This window comes from Drosophila pseudoobscura, chromosome 2 (assembly GCF_009870125.1).
Source record: "Drosophila pseudoobscura strain MV-25-SWS-2005 chromosome 2, UCI_Dpse_MV25, whole genome shotgun sequence".
Lineage (NCBI taxonomy): Eukaryota > Metazoa > Arthropoda > Insecta > Diptera > Drosophilidae > Drosophila > Drosophila pseudoobscura.
Window position 1 is genome coordinate 3,452,933 of NC_046679.1, and position 19,620 is coordinate 3,472,552.

At 47.4% G+C, this 19,620-nt stretch overlaps 3 protein-coding genes across 7 annotated transcripts in view; 1 reads left to right on the forward strand and 2 right to left on the reverse strand.

The window, feature by feature from the left end:
• Positions 1-12,798, reverse strand: part of ps (RNA-binding protein Nova-1-like protein passilla) — a 34,566-nt gene extending 21,768 nt beyond the window's left edge. For 2 of the 5 annotated variants that reach the window (XM_003736220.3, XM_015183419.2), the window contains exon 1: positions 9,671-10,473. Coding sequence is in view for 1 of the 5 variants with exons in the window: in XM_033385794.1 (XP_033241685.1) it covers positions 9,671-9,692 (22 nt within the window). In the remaining 4 variants the exon portion in view is untranslated. Of the gene's footprint in view, positions 1-9,670; positions 10,474-12,725 lie in introns of those variants that run through there. The other 3 variants (XM_033385794.1, XM_033385792.1, XM_033385793.1) reach the window with 3 other exon arrangements.
• A 574-nt stretch (positions 12,799-13,372) lies between these two features.
• On the reverse strand, positions 13,373-17,416 carry alpha-Man-IIa (alpha-mannosidase 2). Its single transcript, XM_001357803.5, has 5 exons — positions 17,268-17,416; positions 16,691-17,211; positions 15,175-16,632; positions 14,053-15,115; positions 13,373-13,991 (listed from the first exon to the last, which is right to left on the reverse strand). The coding sequence occupies exons 1-5, from the start codon at positions 17,379-17,381 to the stop codon at positions 13,833-13,835; spliced, it is 3,315 nt and encodes a 1,104-aa protein (XP_001357840.3). The 5' UTR covers positions 17,382-17,416; the 3' UTR covers positions 13,373-13,832.
• Positions 17,417-17,649: 233 nt separating this feature from the next.
• Positions 17,650-19,512, forward strand: Task7 (TWIK-related acid-sensitive K[+] channel 7). Its single transcript, XM_001357804.4, has 5 exons — positions 17,650-18,017; positions 18,083-18,238; positions 18,299-18,360; positions 18,420-18,820; positions 18,876-19,512. Exons 1-5 carry the CDS (start codon positions 17,837-17,839, stop codon positions 19,147-19,149), a joined length of 1,074 nt encoding a protein of 357 aa, XP_001357841.3. The 5' UTR covers positions 17,650-17,836; the 3' UTR covers positions 19,150-19,512.
• The last annotated feature ends 108 nt before the right edge of the window (positions 19,513-19,620 follow it).

Here is a 19,620-nt window from a genome sequence, read left to right on the forward strand (position 1 = left end):
CAACAATTCGTTTATTTTTGTGCTCTGTTTTGGGGCGCCACCACACAAATTTCGAGTGCAGGCCCTCAACCACTCTACGAGTGCGGTCAGAGGGGGGGCCGGGGATGGTCGGGGGAGGCCTCCCCCCTCTTCTCACATAACAAATTGTCAGCGGCAATGATTCCCAGCACTCAATGACACGATAAAGCGACACTCACTTCAACAATTCCGATGGATATTCCGCCGAATGGAAACTTCAAAAATACTCGTACATTAGCGAGCGGCCGAGCGGGCGGGAAGAAGCGGGAGGCAACAGCAACGACAACGGACGGGGCAGTGCGCGAGTTTGTGAAAATCAAATACAACTAAATTCGAAACTGAAAATAATTAAAAACGAAATGGCTTTCAAGTCGGCACGGAACAGTCGGAGAGGCAGAGGCAGAGGCAAAAGGCAGAGGCAGGCAGGCAGGCAGGCGACAGGCCAAAGTATCTACGAGTTTCAAACACTTGCTAATGACAGAGAGAGGAAGATACTTATGAAGAGAGAGAGAAAGAGCGGGAAAGAGTGACACTACAGATAGAGAGAGGGAGAATGAGAGCAGAGAACAGAGAACAGAGAGAGAGAGAGCCAAACGAGGGAGAGTGAGAGTTGTTGCTGTTCTGTTCTGCTCTTGCTGCTGTTGTTGTATCTTGTAGATACTTTATCTACAAAACTGTCGAGTGCTGGGCTTGCAAGTGTTTGCTCAGCCGTTTTTCACCGCTCTCTCTCTCTCTCACTCAGAGAACCCATACGATGGAGTGCCTGTGTGTGTGTGTGTGTGTGTGTGTATTCTTATCAGTAAATAGTTTATGTTATGTGCTGCACTTTGCTCTCTTTCTTTCTCTCTCTCTCTCTACCGTTCCCGCTCCTCTTTCAACCTCTTTGTTGTTGTGTTATCTCAGCAGACGCCTTGACGCTGATAAAAACTCAATGTTGAGCAATATTTTGGGATCCTAAGTGGATCACAAAGGAGGTGCTAGCCCGCAGATAACCCCCTTTTCGAGAGAGCCTAATTTGTAGGCCAGGCCATCATCGTTGTTTGCTCCAGCAACCCGACAACCCGACAACCCGGCAGCCCGGAATCGGACTCATTTATCGTCTTTTCATAGGCTCTCCTCAAACATCAACAAAAAATATGCTGACAGCCACAGAAGCAGCGGCAGCGGCTGTTGCTGTTTTGTATCTTTTTCTGTGTGTGTCTTTATCTCTATCTATCTCCTTTACAAATATCATGTGCGATAAATCGTTGCCTCAGACTCCGACCTCAGATCTCAGGACACACACACGGGCACGGTGCAGACAGTCAGGCATCCCGAGGACAAAAGCCTGATGTGACGGCAATTTATCCCCGACATTTCCGAAGCACCATTGACATTGCTAATCTGAAAAGGCTCTGCTCCTTTTCGTTCGTTTTGTTTGGCTTGTCAGGCGGCATTAAGTGGCGGCTTGTTGGAAAACACTTTTCCACAATAAATTTGAAAAATTATATGACTAATGGCCCCGAGACTGTAGAGTGGAGTGGGGCTTGGAACTACATTTATCTGTATATCTGCTGTCTTACGAACAGGTTGTTGGCTGCCAAACGATGACTCAGAACCGGACCTGCTTCCAGAGTCGTCGTGCGATTCGATTCTAGCCGAGGGATCGCCGCTAATGACTGCCGCATGCAAATGATGAGCTAATCTTCACTGAACAACACTTGTCATTAGGAAGGTTAACAGATGTACATATGTACATACATATGCAAGTACGTACACAGGTATACATATATGGAACATTTGTGCTTGGAATGCCCTCAATCGATAAGATTGCCTTATAGATAGTGTCTCATCTATCTGTCAGATATGCGAGGGTACGATAAAGGGTGTCACATCCATTTTTGATTAGGATGTACATTCTGTAGGTGTGTGTGTAGGTGTGTTCCGATAAGGGCTGTCATTTATTTCGATTAGAAGCTAAGATCAATATGCAATAAATCACCGGAGAACCCATCAAAGTACCAAAGTAAAAGTAAGGCCCTATGCCGTAACAAATGGACTCCATTCCGGATAAACTCTTGCGCTCAAATCAAAGACCCCGCGCCATGGAGCCATCCAAGCGAGCACCAAACAATTGCCCCAAATTCATAATTGCAGACCGGCAAAATGGGTTGACAACTAAAGAGAACTATATATAGTCGTATATTTCTATATAATGGGCGGCACACCCCCACCCCATCCCACAGAGGAACAAAGCGGCAGGGGCACGGAACGGAAAGAGACCTAAAAATGGGGCAGCAGAAATAAAATCAACGTACAGAGCAAAATGAACAATGAAAGGAGCCGGGGACGACGACGACGACGACTCGACGGCTGCGGCGGACTGTCGAGTGGGGGTCAGTGCAGCAGTTGATAACTGCCGGCGAACCGGAGAGCCGGAGTCAGTGGGTTTTATCCGTAAACGAGGCATCGAGGGAGGGGGCCGTGGGGCGCTGGGAATTGGGATGTGGAAGGGTGTTTAGCATTAGCGGAAGTTGACAAAAGAACCTAAAATGAAAGCCACATCGACACGAATGCAAATACAAAAAAAAATACAACAAAAGCGCAAATGTCATAAGCCATAAAGAAAAGGAAAAGCGCCCCAGGACACTTTATTATGAGCCTCGGAAAGAGACAGAGACAGTCAGAGAGAGGGAGCGAATAAGAGTGAGTGGTTGGTTGAGCTTTAAAGCCAGCCCCCACAGCAAGGACATCGCCTGCAAAAGGTAAACACGGCGCATACTTAGCAAACCATTCAAATGCTGGAACGGTGGTGGGGTGGTGGCAGCCTGCTTGGTGCCTGGGGCAAGGTAACGGCAACCCAAGCAAGTGTGCCACAGCGGTACAGAGTGCGACCTCATTGACTTTGGCGTCACGTTTTTTCCTTCTTTTTTTGGATGAGTCCGCTGTCGCTGTCGCTGTCGCTGTCGCTGTCGCTCTCGTCTTCTGTCAAATGAGCTTTCCTCGTGTGTTTGCCTTTGTCCAGCTCCCAGCTCCCTGTGCGTTTACCCCATCCCTAGCTGTCTTTTCTTTTCCCCAAAAAAAAAGAAGGAAAAATCGAAAGGAAAAACTTTAGCCGCATATGTAAGCAGGCGACCTGCGAGTGTGTGTGTGTGTGTGTGTGTGTGTGCAATTATTGGTTGTTCCTCTGCTTGTTCTTCCTGTTGCCTGTTCCTCGCACGCCACATGAAAAATGAAAGCGAAAATCAATAAACAAGGCACGCGATATAATATCGCCAGGAGCCCCATCGGACGGCCGCCCACTGACCCCCAAGATGGCTATCAATAAAAGCGGAGAGAGGGGACAAGTTGGACCCCAAAAAGGGTTTCCCCGCTGTCTATTTTGGCCATGTAAGTGCCTCCAGACCGAACCTAAGCGAACAGCACCGAAACGATCCGAAGCGTGCACCTTCTCCGAGCTCCATTCTGAGGCATGAATGTCGCTGGCGCCAGCCAACCTTTTCGTCTACTCCTCATCATCATCGCCATCCTCCCGGTTGCCTTTGTGCGCATAATTTATGCTCATTGCTGGCCCCAAGCCCCCACCAGTGCCAGCGCCAGCGCCAGCCCCCCTGCTCAAGGCAACCCGAAGCAAACATCAACCATTGCCAGTCCCCATTTCCTGGCATACCCTCAACGAGCGGGTATCCTGACTTTTGTCAAATTTATCCAATGAAGAGCAGAAAGCATGGGATCCTTCAAGGGCTATAGTTGTTTCTGGTTCGAGGGTACTCTTCGTTTGTGAGGAAGGACTCGAGTGGGATTCTGAGGGTATCAAACCCATCGCACCGGTACCTCTGTTTAATAGCCCTCTTCTCGAGTGGTGGAGTAAGCTGCTTTGGATTTTGGCTTTAGATTTCGTTGACTCGGCTCAGAGCTGCCTGCCTGCCTCTCTTTTGTTTATAATGTGTACATACATATGTATTTGATGATGTTGTGCACGAGTGTGTGTGTGTCGGTGAGTGCGTGGGTATCTGAGTGTGTTTGTTATAAATATCAGACGAGAGAGCGACTACTATTTGTGTCGAGTCAACAGAAAAACAGGCAGCAAGCCACAGGCCGCAGGCCCCAGGAAGGAGTTTAAGCACAGCTGCTGTTTACTTTTATTTTTTGTCGGTGGCTGGATGGCTGCTAAATTATAATTATTAATGAGGATATGAAATGAAATTAGAATTTCACATTAGCACTGATTATGTGCGTTGCATAATGGAGCTGCGGCCACGCGGCGTATACGCAATGCGTATGTGTGTGTGTGTGGGCTCGCGGTCCCATCTCCGTCACCTGCAATGCACGGTGGGCTCTGCCCCGCCCCGCCCCGCCCTGCCCTGCCCTGCCCGCGTCTATAAATATGAAAACACATACATATTGCTCTGCATATTTGTACCTAAATGTTCGTACATCTGTATATAGTGTGAAACATTCAGATACACATATGTACGGGTATATGTGTTAGCCATGTACTCCCCAATGCTGCGCTTTTTCTCTGCGGAATCGTTGGTTTCTTTTCATTTCTTTGCTTTTCTTTTTTGTTCGTTTCGTTGCTGGTTTTTTGTGTGTGTGCCGTATTTCTGGTGGTTCGCTTGGCCATAAATGGGTGAAGGTTAAGCAACGTAATACACGGATGGCCGAATATAAATACAACAACTATGCAGCAACAGAAGCAGCGGCAGCAACTTTATGCCCAACCATCGTCCGTCCGTCCGTCCGTCCATCCGTCCGTCCATCGCCATGAAAAGCGTGCGCCCTACGAAAATGTATCCGAACGAGCCATGAAAAAGCATACATATTCAAGGCATGGAAAATATGCAGCGGCTAGAGCCAATACCAATGCTGAGCTAGGCGAAAACAAGAGAGCCACAAAGAGAGGCGACATGCAACATCGTGACTGGGGGAGGTCTCAAGGGGCACACAGAGACAGAGACAGTGCAGCGGCAGGGGCTTCCCATGAAAACAAAATCAAAAGCTCACAATTAGGCCAAACGAACAGCAGAGCAGAGAGCGGAGAGCGGATAGAGGAGAGCGGAGAACGAAGAACGAAGAGTGGCAAAGATAGTGGCAGAGGCATGCAGTGTGTGTTGCATGGGCATGTTGTATGTTGCATGTGTGTGTGTATATGAAAATTACTTGGGGGCAGTGAAGCCAAACTGCGAAACTATGTCGCTAGGTCGCCTGTCAATACAATCACGGGGGCTGGGATGGGGTACGTACACACGGCTGCCCACAGGGAGGGCGGGGAGGGGGGAAATCGAATCAAATCGATGTCGTGTTTGCAGGTGCCCAAGCCAAGGTGCGTCTATGAATTATCCATAAATAAAAGCAGAGGCAGATACAGAGCCACAGACAGAAGCAGGGCAGTGGCAGGGGCAGATACAAAGTCAGAGGCAGTCAAATGGCAACACGAACAGCAACAGCAACAGCAACAAAAGACTAACTCAAACACAAAGAACTTATGGCAAGACCAACGTAAACAAGTGGGCAGGTCTATGGGGGGCAGGCCTCTCTGTCTCTCTGTCTATCTGCCACACAGCCACTCTCTGTCCCTCTCTGTTTGTTCCTCACCGTGGCCGGTGTCTCTGGTGCACACTCAAGTGGTTAGACCTGGATATGGGTGTCATTAAGAAAGGTGTCAATAGATTTGCCTGCTTCAAAATGTGGAACTGTGTTTAGGTGAAACTGAAAAGCAGAACATACTTGCCAAGATATTAACCAAGGAAGAGTGGGTTGGAAAACCCCAAAAGATAACTTAATAGAAACTCAGTAGCCCCCTTTGAGCTGCAGATTAGTTGGCAACCCTGGCTGCAAATGAAACAAATAGCTGATGGTGCATTTATCAAGCGAAATTAAAATGGAAAGCATCGTTTTTAGATGCAAACCCCGAAGAGCTTGAGAGAAATATACCATCACTAATTGAAAATGCACCACAAACTGTCACATGCTCTTCATTTTACCTCTCTTTTGTCGTCCCTTGACAATCATTAATTTCCTCGTTCGTTCTTGCAGATGAAATATTAAATCAAATTACTTGGCAACCCTGGCTGACAATGAAACAAATGTTTGTTTGTGCGCTTTATTTTTGGCATTTTAATTAAAAATTGCCCTAGTTGTCGAGTTGTCGGACGAGCCTGGCGACAGTTTTTGTACTGCACTTGGGTCAGGCCAACAGATTTTCAGATTTCAACAGCAGAAGCTCTTTTGGCAGTCGGAATGGTAGATAGGAAGAGACATACATACACTGCATATATGTACACATATATATAGAGAGAGAGAGAGATAGGGAGACAGCGACAAGCAGTGTCCCAATTTAGCCAGAATCGATGCTTGGCAGCAGGCGCGCAAAAGGGCCTGGGCGACAATGTAATTCATTCAGATTCAGCCCGGTTTCATCCCCGCCCCACCCTTCCCTTCCTTCCACAGTGCACCAAGCACATGACACTACTGCAAAAACAGCAACAAAAACAACGGATTCTTGTTTGAGGTATGCACTGTGCTATTTTGTTGCCTCGTTCACCTGCCGCCAGAGTTGCCAGACCTATGTACATAAGACACATACTGCACCTTCCTGCTGCTCGCTTTCCACCTCCCAACCCAAGGTATATTAGGCAGACGGTAAGGCGTACCTAGAACAGAACCAATCTGGAACATGCGTCCGATCGTAGCAACGTTTGCTCTTTCTGGCTCTGGCCTCACCTGCTGCTTAACATGCCCTGCTCTCTTCCCTCCACCCACCCACCATCTCGCCCACGCCGCCACGCTCTCTTTCACTCTTGTTATGGCTATTATGTATTTGGCTTCAGAACAGATTCTCTTCTACCTTATTGCTTATTGCTGATTGTGTCTGTTTCTCTTCTTTCTTCTTTCTTGTTTCTTTATTTCGCTCGCTTCTTGATTTCGCTTTTGTTGCTGTTACGTCACTCGCGCACTCAGATATTTCATTAACAGTAATTCCATTCTGCGGAGATGCTTTTTTCAAGCGAGTAAAAATAACATCTTTATTTTTTCTTTCATAATTACAAATGCAACTAATTTGTTATTGCCCCCGTGGGTAGAGAAGCTGGTTTTCTTTGTTGTTGTTACTTTTTTGCTTTGTTTGCTTTTTGCTTTTGACTTTTTTTGCGCTTAGCTTTTTGTTTCGTTTTATTCGATGACGCTGTGAACTTGAGCAGCCTCAAAGTCGATGGGTAATTGCCGCCCCACGTCCCCCGCCCCCTGTTCACCCGTTCCACGAACCCCACACCCCGCTGTTACGGCTTACATACTCGTACCTCTAATAACATTCAATTGATGCAGCCAATTAACAGCCAGTGCCCGCTGCAATTGAAAACAAACAAAAAACGCGACAGCGACAGCGATATCTATCTGAAGGCATTGGTGGCAATTATAAAATTGTTGAATATTTATGGGCAGGGCAAGGCAAGGTCAAGAAATGGGGTTTCCAAGCCGACGGCGCCGCGCCGTCAGGTGGACTAAAGATCAGCAAAAGCTCAATAAAAGGCACGAACAGCTGATCCAGCTGATAAATTCAAGTGATGTCAAAAGAGTGTGATTACGGGCGATATGCAATATGCAATAGATGTCATTTAAAAGCACAATTAAAGGCACTAAAAACTATACGATCTACACGGAAAGGGGAAGGGATCCACACAGAATAACTAAAATCTAAATGGATTAAAGATGTTAAAAGGCTGTAGGAAAGCAAAATATATAATGATAGATATTCTAAAATGAAACTGCCATGGGAATGCGAATAGAACACATCCAAAAAGGGATAATCAAACCTCTGTAAACATATCAGATGAAACGTTTTGTATAAGTACTGTTTATTAGTAGTAATAATAGTAGTTATATTAGTAAGTACCACATATGGGATGGAATTGTCATTAAAACACAATGAATTGGATTCAGATGAACTGAAAATCATGAAAAGAATTTCTTAATTGAATTCTCATTCGCTGGAAGTTCGCTAATCTGAAGAAAGATATTAAAGTACCGCTAGTACCGTAAAACAGCTACCTGGCTCAGACGTGTCTCCATTAAAATGTATTCTGTGAATTTCGTCTCGGACAAAAGTACTGGAATATATCGGACCTAATAGATTAGAGTTATTGCAAAAGTGATTGGCAAAGGAGACCGTGAGGCTTGAGTTTGAGTTTTCATTCTCAAATTCCATTCTACAAAGCCACAAACCAAAGCCACAGCTTTAGTAACTGTAAACCACTCCTTCTCGCATAAGTTACGGTCCGTCTACCATATGGAAGGGCCTCTGCACTTTTTTCCACCCTGAAAATAATTGCGTCTCGTTTTCGGATCTTAAAAGTGATTCATTTTTTGCAATTTTCATTTTCGTAAACCAATTTAGGCGGCTCAAAGTTTTCCTAGAATCTCCACTCGCTTTAATTTACTGCTAACATTGCAGTTTTGCATTTTGAGAGCTCTACGAGTATTCTGGGAGGCCTCGATTATGGCCCAACGCACACACACACACACACACACACACACACACTCGGAGGCACGCATATAGGGCTCGGACTCGGCTAATAAGCCGAGAGAGTGGAGTGGCAAGAGGAGTGTGAGTGTCCCCGTCTCCGGGTCGAAATCACCGCCGTAACCATTACGGCAAATAGGTTAACAGCAGTTTCGTGCCTTTTGCATGAACATTTCTCTGTGTGTATGTATGCACATACATACATATGTACAGTATATGAGAGAGTGTGTGCTTGTTTACATAAACCTTTTCTCGTTTTTGGGCTTACTTTTTTTCTTCTCAGTTACTTTGTCCCCTTACTGGCTTTACATTTACTCTGCTGGTCCTATGCATGTGTCTGTGGCTGTGGCTGCTCCTCTACAACAGCAGCAGCAGCAGCAGGCAGCAGTTTAACCCACATACGAGCACTGCTCCACGAAATTGCGCAAAGGGGGTGGGGGTGTGCTGCTGGGAGGCGGCCGTCAGGGGGCGGGTGTAAATGCAAATGAAACGAAACGACAGACAAGCGGACAATTTAATGCCTATTTGCATTTAGCAGCAACAGCAGCAGGCAAAAAACTAGAATCAAGTGTCGGGTTAGGAGGTGAAACGAGCAAATAGATGAGTAAAAGGAAAGCAGAAAAAACGTAGAAAGAGGGAGGGACAATGACAGAAACCGCGATAGAAATGGGTGCAGGGTGGCAGGGGGTGGAAGATGACCGACTGCGCAACACGAGGCGGCAGGCAGAAAGGATCGGCATATCTGAGCAGCGACTCAGATAAATCATTCACATATGCGTCAGGTTTTGTTAAAAAGTAAGACGCAATTTACTAGTTGAAAAGAAGACGTAATTTTCCTGAATTTCCAACCCCTCGTTGGAAAGCTGAACGGTTAATTGGAATTCCTGGAAAACCAAGGGATGGAGCAGCGAACAATTATGTTTATGTCAGGGCTGGAGAGGATCTGCACTGCAAGAGTAATCTATAGCGGACCCACTGCGTAGCCTGTCGTAGACCCACTGCAAAGGACTCCCCTGCAATGCCTCTGTAGAGGATCCGCTGCGTAGTTCCGTTATAGATGATCTTCCCACCCCACCCCACCCCGTTACCCGATTATTCTACGCTTAAGGCTTAAAGAGATCGATCTTACATCTAGTTTTTAGATATATTCACCTTTTTGCAAGGAGTCGTGCATACAGCTGCAATTAATTTGAGTGTGGCTATATAAGAACGACTATATATGGTACTTGGATACGCTTTATGTGGATATCGCTTTATGCTGGGCTTACTTTACTTTACTTTACAATACAATATGTACTCGTACGTTATTATTATTTGTTATGGTATTCAATTATTCAATTATTGTTTTATATGTGACGCGACAGTTGCTTTTGTTGTTGTTGTTTCTGTTGCTGTTGCTGCTGTTGCTGTTGCTGTAGCTTCTGTTGGAATTGTTGTTAGTTTATCAACTTTGTTTTGACTCTGTTCTTTCCTCTCTTCGGCTCTCTCGTTAGGCGCTGATCAGCAGGCTAATGTTGCTATCGTTGTTGTTATACTCTTTGGAAATGTTGGTTGATTTTGTTGGATTATGTAAAACGCACACACAAATAGCACAGAACACGCACAAACGTTCACAGACAACACACAAGCCGCGCGCTCAGGCCGTACAATAGATTTCAGTGATGCAAAAACGTTTATATCGATGTTAATTTATCGATCTGGGAAACTATCGACGAATATGGAAAATCCTTTCCTGAAGCAAACAATTTGTTTAGTTTAGCGTTTTATCAGTGTGGCCCTTTCGCTGTTGCTTCTTTTTCTGCTTTCTGTGTTTCGTGCGCGTCACGCGGCGTCTTCGTCTTTTCCCGTTGCGCGTTTGAGTGAGTATGTGAATATGTGAGTGCTTTTGTCGAGGGTTATGAGTGTGATTGTTATTTTGCACCAAATTCAAATATCACACTCATTTGGGAGAGAGTGGCGCCGAGAGAGAACGAAGCGAGCCGAGTACATGCGAGAGATTCTAAGCTCTCAAAATTACTCTCTCCTCTTATACATATGTATATTGCTCTCTGGCGCTCTTCGAGTATCTGTGTGCCACGTACACGTGCCCGTCTGATCACATTTCTATCTATCTAAAAGTGTGTGAATGTGTGTTTGCTGTTGCTCTGTTATTTCTTTGTCTCTTTTTCGCGTATTTTCTAGATTGATTTTTTAAGTTTTTTTTTTTGTTTTATTTGAAATGCGTTACGCGGTTGATTGTTTTAAAATGTATTTCAAATGATTGCCGGAAAAACGGTTCAACCTTAAGCTTTTGCTCTCCCACAACCACCATATGTACACGGCTCTCTGGCTCTCATCGCTCTCTGCCTCTCTTTGTTTTTCCTCTCCCACTGACAGTTTCTTATTAGGGCACTAGGTTTTCATGCAAACGTTGGAAAATTGCTGCACGTTCACACACACACGAACGCACACTTATGAAGAGCGACATTTTTGGGACAAACTTTTGCATTTCCTGTGCACTGCCAAAAGCTCGCTGCGAACATGGGGTGCAGGCTTCAAGCATTCATTGCCTTGAACAAATTGAACTTCTATCGGATTTTGCCATTCAAATTGTTTATGACATAATAACTGAGAAATGCCCAGGCAGGCCATATGTTTGCCCTGACAGAGAGTGCGAGAGAGAGAGAGAGAGCATTCCATGCGGGGGGAACGTGAGTATGGGAGAGAATAACGAGAAAAACTCGTTGGGGACACACAAACGAAAACGAAAAGCATTTCAAATAAAATAGTATATAAATTATGTATACGCGCTGTGTGCGTTGCGTTTTATCAGCCTTCGGCCTCAGTCTCAGCTTCAGCTTCAGCTCAGCTCCAGCTTTAGCCTTAGCTTGCAAGCGCTAATCAAGTGAGGGGGAGGAGGAGGAGGATGAGAGCGAGAAAAAGCTTTGCACACACACACTGGGAGAAAAAGAGTGTGTTCGAGTGTGTTGGTGCTGCTTTGACACACTTTTTTATGACGTCGTTGATTTTAATTTCGTTTGCTCGTTCCAACGTTTTGTTTTTAGTGTGTGTGTTCTCGTTCTCGTTCTGCTCTTAGAAGGAGCGCTTTGCCTGCCATTTGACCATTGGAATGGGTTCCAAAGAGGAAGAGGGGGAGGAGTTTCTTCCCAAGGGAATGTTTGTTGATAACATATCCACGAAGCATCTGATAAATTAACACATGTTTTGTGGCTACCTCCTCTCTCTGTCTCTCTCACTCTCTCTTTCTCACCAACTGATGCTTCCAATGGGATAGATGAAAAAGCGTCTCCTTCCAGTTGGAAGTGGAATTGTTTTTGGTCGGAGGGGTTTTGACCAAGTGTTAATTAAATTTGGTTCAAAATCTAGCGCGTTACAATTTCTGTTTCTTTTTTTATATACTTTTGGTATATGAACATATGTGTGTGTGTGTGTGTGTGAGTGTGGTTTCGTGTTTGTGTGAGTATTTATGTAACCAGCCTGACAAACGAGCGAGCGAGAGAGAGCGAGGCGAGGCGAGAGCCCGAGTAAAGCGCACATGCCAAGGCATAGATACTTTTTGGCATTGAAACAAAACGTAGTTCACAAAAAGCACACACACTCACAGACGCACACATGGGCATACGAACACTTGCACACAGATACGGATACGGATACGACACGAAAAAAGAACTTAGAACGAAACGAAACGAAACGCAAAGAACAAGAACCGAGAACAGTAGAACAGAGCTTAGAGAGGAGATACATAATACATATATACACACACACACACACACTGCGGGAAAGACACCACACACTTCTATGCCTCTCTCTCTCTCCCGTTCCCATTCCCACTCCGCTCCTCTCTGGGTAGCGCGTGTGTGCATTATTTAATTTAATTTAATTAAATTTTATTCCGTTCATTCTCATTAGACAGCAGAGCAGCGAAACCAAAACGATAGCAACAGCAGCAGCGTTGACGCTGACCCAGCGTTAGCCCACTTCGAGATACTTTTGTGCAGCACTTTTTTAATTGGTTGCTCGAAAACCACTTTTGTTTAGATACGAATTTCGATTTGATAGATTGATATTGATAGATTGTTGTTTTGGATGTTGCAGAACTTTGTGCTTATTTCGCTTCACGATTACACACACACGCACACACAGTCACAGCCTGTGTATCTGTGTGTGGTGTGGGCTTTTGTGGCATAAACATATAAACAAAACTCACAAACGACGACGCTGGGACGCTGTGACGACTCGTCTATGAATCCAACTGAACTGAAAACTGAAACTGAGGAGCTGAAAACTTGAGGCAGCGTTTGCTGCTGAGATTTCTGTACAGAAAAATTCCGATGGTGCACAGTGGTTGTGCACCCATACACCCAAACAGCCGAGAGAGCCGGAGAGCGGCGCCTGTGTATCTGTGTGCAGGCCACAATGCGCTCAAACGTATCTCAATCCCATTGCGTATATTTCGGTTTTGCTTTCGAATTGGAAGAGAGCGGGCCAAGAGAGAGAGAGCGGGCGAGAGTCCCAAGAGAGCCAACTGCGCAGCGGAGAGAGTCGCTCTGGCTGCGTAAAAACAACCACTTTACGCTCATTTCGGATTCAATTTGAATTTCCATTGTGCATTTTCCAAGCAGATACCCCTCCCCCTATCGCACACCACGTACCGCAGCATCTCCAGCGTCGTCGCATTTCCTAGATGACTCTCAGAAATCCCAATAGGTCATAAAGGCCATAACAATACCCCGTAGATAGCCAACCCAACTAATGACACTGATAAGACGAGGCGGCATGCAATGCCCCATAATTTTTGAAACTAGTCCGCATCATCACGTGGAAAGCTAAAACGGCTAAAAACACACTCCTGTGTACACAAATGAGACTCAATTTATTCGCAGATGGGCCTTCGATTTGCCTTGCAATTGCCGTAGTTTCCTCATTATCACTAATCCTACATTTTTATGTTATAGTTACATACGACTCTTCCGATTTAGACATACATGGATTGCAAGGACAGGGAGGATTCCAGAGATATCACAAAACATAGAAAACTACATAAAATTAAGCAAAAATTATTATGAAATTACACGAGGGGCGAACCCTGCTGTGAAGTCAGTGCGTCAACGTAAAATGTTTCCAAAATCCCCGATGGAAGCATGAATAAATAAGTTATGCACATTTGAAGCCATGCGCGAGTCCTCCTGGTGCTTAAGTTTTTGACGTAGCTGAGATTGCGTGTTGCGTCAGAGATTCATGTGTTGCTGTACTTTGTTCCTGTCTATTTCCTTTTTAAATTCGGCTCCCCTTTTCCGATTCTATTCCTGGCAGATCAGCTCGATTTGGAGGTATGACTGGTTACATAGGCCTCCGTCTCCATGGCACACAAAGGTGGCGCCGTAGGCGGCTCGAAATGTTCCAGGACCTGAAGAAAGGTGAGTGTGGTGCGCTCGCAGTGGTCTGCGTGCGGCATTAGGTGGCACACATCAAACTGCAAAGAACAAGCCATTTATATGGGAAACAAGAAGTAATTGAAGATAAAGGTATTTTACCTTCTCCGTCTGTTGCTCTTCACCGCCGCACTGCATTAGATTCGTGCGATGCAGCACGAAGCCTACGCGCTGCGTCTTGGCCGTGTTCTTGGTGAGACGCCGCATCACGGTCACGTCTAGATCCTCGTTGGCCGATATATGATTGCTGCCAAACTGCCCCTGGGCGCCGGTCCACTCATTCTCCATATAGATGAACTTGTCCAGGGGGTCCAACAGCGACTGCGAAGCCTTGTGGGCAGCGCTTGTCAAGTATCCCGCTGGATGGACCTCTGAAGGCCGACCACAGCCAACGATCTTTTCCAGCACCAGACGAAAGATATGCAGCACCGGTTTGTTGTCCAGAACACCCTGACCCAGACCGCGCTCATCGTCCCTCGCCAGGCGGCGATCCTGCATGATTTCCATTTCTCCAGCGGCCAGCGATGAGCCGCCCAGCGGTTGCCCTGTGAGCAGAGTAAGTCGCATGTTGGTATCTTCGATGAACATGGCCGATGGCACCGGATAGTAGTTCGCCTGCAGTGGCAGCTTCCACAGGCGCCGTCGTTTGATGTGCTGCAGTCCATTCAGATCCGTGTAGAATACGTTCGTGCTGTCGATGTGCGTCTGCAGCCGCATCACGATCTCCGTGTTGTCCTTCACACCGATATCCACCAAATTACGTATCTCGGGTGCCCCCCCACGCATTATTGTCTGATGGATCACATTGCGCAGACCCACAGTCACTGTCGACTCCAGCTTCCCCTCGGTGACCAGCACCACGTCATGGAGCTCCGGGTAGGGTGTGGCCGGACCGTTGGGCAGAAAGAGATAAGCACCAGAGCGATCTCCGTGCTCGCGAGTTCCGTACGTGAGGAACTTTAGATGGACAGGCACATGCTCGCTGTCTGGCGTCAGCTGCATGGACTTGAGGAGGCCATACTCAGAGAAGGCCAGCGTGGGACCATTGCCCACGCGCAACGAAATGTCTCGATGCTCGCCGAATTTAACATCCTCCGGATATAGGCCCAGGCGAACGGTCTGTGGATTGGTGCGCAACAACAGATTCGAGGCATACGAAGTGTGTCTGCAAGTGAGTTGGAAATGTGAGAAACATTCTAAAAGTATGTCTGTGGGGGGACTCACTCTGGCTTGCTGTCGGAAACGGTCAGCAAATAGGTGGACAGTCCCATGGGCGGGACCCGAGCCTTGAAGACGATTCGATACTTGGTGGTGGAGGCTTGTGGGTGAGTGGTTTTCGTCACCGTGTCGCGATGCCAGGTCCAGACGGGCGTCACTTGCGCCTCAACTGGAATGTTTGTGGAGTCGGTGACGCTGACAAATGGACTCGAGACGAAAAAGTCCACCAATTGCTCCCGCCAGTGGGGCAGAGCGTTGTGCATCACCACATGTTTGGTGGGCAGCTGATCGCCGAGAATGATGGTGGTGCGTAGGTCCTCCACTCCGGAGCCCGGCAAGCGGGAGTCGTCCAGCATGAAGTAAACAAAGTTGTAGTCGGGACTGTAGATGGAGGGCTTGGTGAGCAGGCGGTAGATGGATTGCTGCATCACAGACTGGCAACCCTTCAACGCCTTCACCATACGCTTCTCATAATCCAGCACCACATGGTTCTTGGCGGTGCCGGTGATGCCGTCGTGATGTTGGAACAGCGACAGCTGTCGACGTGCATTCGACAACTGTCGTTCAAAGTCTGTGCTGTTCGGCCACACGTTCCAGGCGGAGAGCATCTCCGCCGACCGCACATAGTGCATTAGCACTCGATCCATGCGCTTGTGGTAGGGCCGCGACGTATAGTAGCCACTCCAGTAGTTGTCCGCTCGGTCTGCATAGGTGAAGAAGTCGCCGCTGAGCGAGGGGAAGGTCTGCGCCTCCTGGTGCACTGTGTTAAAGTACTCTTCGAGCGTGCCAAACTGTGCCTGGACATTGAAGTGTGACTGGCTGTTGATATGCTCGAAGAGCTTATCGTAGTTGACACGCTGCACATCCCACTCGGTGTTCTGCTTGAAGCGGAAGTCGTCTCCCAAGGGAACCAGCAGCACATTGGTGCGATACAGCTCGGCCTTTTTCTTCCACTGATCCACCAAGAGCTCGGAACGGGCGGCCACGTTGTTGTCATCGATGGCCTTGGCCTGTACGCGCCACGGACAGTTCAGCCCGAAGGCTCCCGTTCGCTTAAAATCGAACTGGCAGCACACCTTGGGATCGGGTCCACAGGTGTGGGGGATGTCGTACGAATAGAAAGGCATCATGTGCGTGAAGAGAGCAGTGTCCCCGGTCGTGTCCCATATCTGGCGCCAGTGGAACTCCAGCTGGCGCTGCTGGGCCAGCTCCTTCTTCACCGAGTAGTGGGTCCTTTGTATGAGGAGGTTCTTGAATCCGCTCTTCTGCAGGATGTACGGCATTGTTGGGCTGTGGCCAAAAGGATCGATGGCCCACGAGGCGGTGGGAGTTACATTGAAATTATTCTTGAGCCAGGTCTGTCCTTCGGTTAGCTGCAGCAGCACATTTCGCCAATGCGTGTTGGCTTCATCGGGCATCACCCAGCCGCCAGTGACAAACTCCAGCTGTCCGCCCTTCACGATTCTGCAGGGAGTTGGGGAGGATAAGCAAATTCTTTGGTTATAAATTGATTCGTGCTTACGCCTTCATTTGTAGCTTCTTGTGCTCCCCCAGATCCTGATAGAAGCGCGCAAAGTACGAGATTTCAGCCCAAATGAACTTCATGTCAGGATTCTCGTGGAGGTGCCGCAGCGCATTGGACAGAATGTGCTTGGTGTCGTGCTGATAGTATTCCTCGAACGTCTCCAGCCAGCCAGGATCGTTGTGCGAGTGGGGCACAACGAACACCTTCAGCTTGTGGTGCATGTTGTACTTCAAGGGATCGTACTTGATGTTCCAGCCCTGTTTCCACACGCCGCCATCAATGTCCTTAAAGGTCATCTTGTCGTAGAGCTCCAACATCTGCACATCCACCTCTGGCACCTGCTGCACCAGATCCACGCAACCTGACTCCTTGCGTGGACCCACCTTCACCGCCAAGCGCTCTGTTTTGACACCATCCTCCTTGGCCACCCGGGCGCGAAGATGGCGCATTTCCACGTCATGCTCTTGCAAGCCATTCTCTAACATCTGTAGTTTGTCCTCAATAGACGAATAGTTCGGCTGAATAAAGCGAATAATTGTTTATTTCCGCTCAATGCGAGACCAATTAGTCCTACCTTTTTCTGGCTGGCTGCCGGCGCCGCAAAGTTGAGAACCACATAGAGACTGAGGAAGACGAGCAGGATGCCCGCGCAAATTAGGAGCGCAAAGCGACGACGTATGCGCAGCATTTCTTTGCTAATTTATCATGGAAATGGTTGCACGTCAGACAACAAGCCTACTGCAACAACAAATTCCCAATTGTAGACTTGCGTGGATTTTTCGTATAAACAAATAATTAGAGGTGGACAGAATGGCTGGGAGCTGCCACAGTGTCACGCAGAGAACTGTTATCGGCTATCTCCGATAGTCAGCCTGAGTCACTGCCATCACTAGACATTTATTGTTCTCGCAATAACGGTATTAAATTCAGATAAATATTGCCCTTCGTGGGCTGAAGTTTTCGGTTAAAGTTGTTATTTCAAATAAATATTCGAAAAATCGTAACCACAACCCTAGACTTAGTACTGCCGATCGAGGCGCGCGCAACAAATTTGTGGATGCTGTGTATTTGTTTTTGCTTGGCATCTATCGATTTTGTGCAGCTGAACTCTCATCGGCGAAGAAACCTGCGGACGAAATATTAATGCTAATTGAATTGTACCGCGATTCGGCCTTTGAGTTTATTCCTGACTGCATCATGAAGCGTCAGAATGTGAGAACCTTGTCGCTGGTGGTGTGCACCTTCACGTACTTGTTGATTGGAGCCGCCGTTTTCGATTCGCTGGAATCGCCAACGGAGGCGAAGCGCTGGGAGTTCTTACAGGGTATTTATTGACCCTCCCCCCAACCCTACACTTCCCATACTTATACACCTACATATATGTTCCAGCCGTAAAGAACAATTTTGTGAAAAAGTACAATGTAAGCGACGAGGACTTTCGAGTGATGGAGATTGTCATCATTGAGAACAAGCCGCACAAGGCAGGACCTCAATGGAAGTTCGCAGGCGCCTTCTACTTCAGCACCGTTGTCTTGGCCATGATAGGTGAGTCGGTGGTTATCTGAAGTCAATCCCAGTATCAGTATTAGTTTTGGCTTCCCCTAGGATACGGTCATTCTACGCCAGTCACCATTCCGGGAAAGGCATTTTGCATGGGATACGCGATGGTGAGACGTCAGAGCCGTGTCTTTGCTTTTCCGCCATTCATCCAGCTTTCCTTTGGCAGGTGGGCATTCCTTTGGGACTGGTCATGTTCCAGTCGATTGGTGAACGTCTGAATAAGTTCGCATCGGTAATCATACGACGGGCCAAGCGGGCAAGTGGGGCCCGATGTACGGAAGCCACCGAGATGAATCTTATGCTGGCCACCGGAATGCTCTCGTCTGCCATCATTACCACGGGAGCAGCTGTGTTCTCGCGATACGAAGGCTGGAGCTACTTTGATAGTTTCTACTATTGCTTTGTGACCTTGACCACGATCGGATTTGGCGACTATGTGGCACTGCAGAACGATCAGGCTCTGACCAACAAACCGGGATATGTAGCCTTGAGCTTGGTGTTCATCCTCTTCGGCCTGGCCGTGGTGGCAGCCAGCATTAATCTGCTCGTCTTGCGTTTCATGACCATGTAAATCGTGTGGTATTTGTTGAATTACACACCACTAATCTTCTGTTCATTTCAGGCAAGCGGAAGATGCCAAACGGGATGAACAGGATGCTCAGAACCTGGCGGGCAACGCGCAGCCAGTTACCTTCGACGATGAGACCACTTACAACATGAACGGCAAACTGTTGGAGCACAACTATACAACCGAGAACGATGAGACAGCCTCGCTCTGCTCCTGCACCTGCATGGGCGGAACGCGCTGCCTGAACCACGAGCAGTTTATCGACCCGGACTTTCAGCCCACGGACATTATACAAAGCACACAGTGCCTGCATCGCGCATCCATTTGAGACAGCCGCCTGTCACTTGTGAAAGACGCCAACTTGAAATAGGAGCCAAAGCTCGGTTTGGAGCCAAGGAACGGCTTGGAGTCGGAGCCAATGCCAAAAGGAAGCCCAAACCCCCAACGAGGGGACGCTAAAACGTAGTTGCAATCATGTAGAGACCCAACCGCCGCATCTAATCGTTGTACAACCAGCATATACACACATATACAAGGGAGTAACCTCCGACAAATCATGGCAATATCAACCTCATTACCTACGAGGGAGGATGTCGCCTCTTTTGGCGACCACCCTCACATTTCATACATCTCAAAAACATACAAATTTTAACTGTGAAATCAAAGTATTATTAAAACGAATTACTCGAAATCCTTTAGCCAACAAATGGAAACAAAATTCGGAACAAAGTAGTCGAGCAGTCCATCTTCTGGGCTCCCCGCCTGGATTTTGTTCTCATTCAAAGTTCGTTTGATTTAG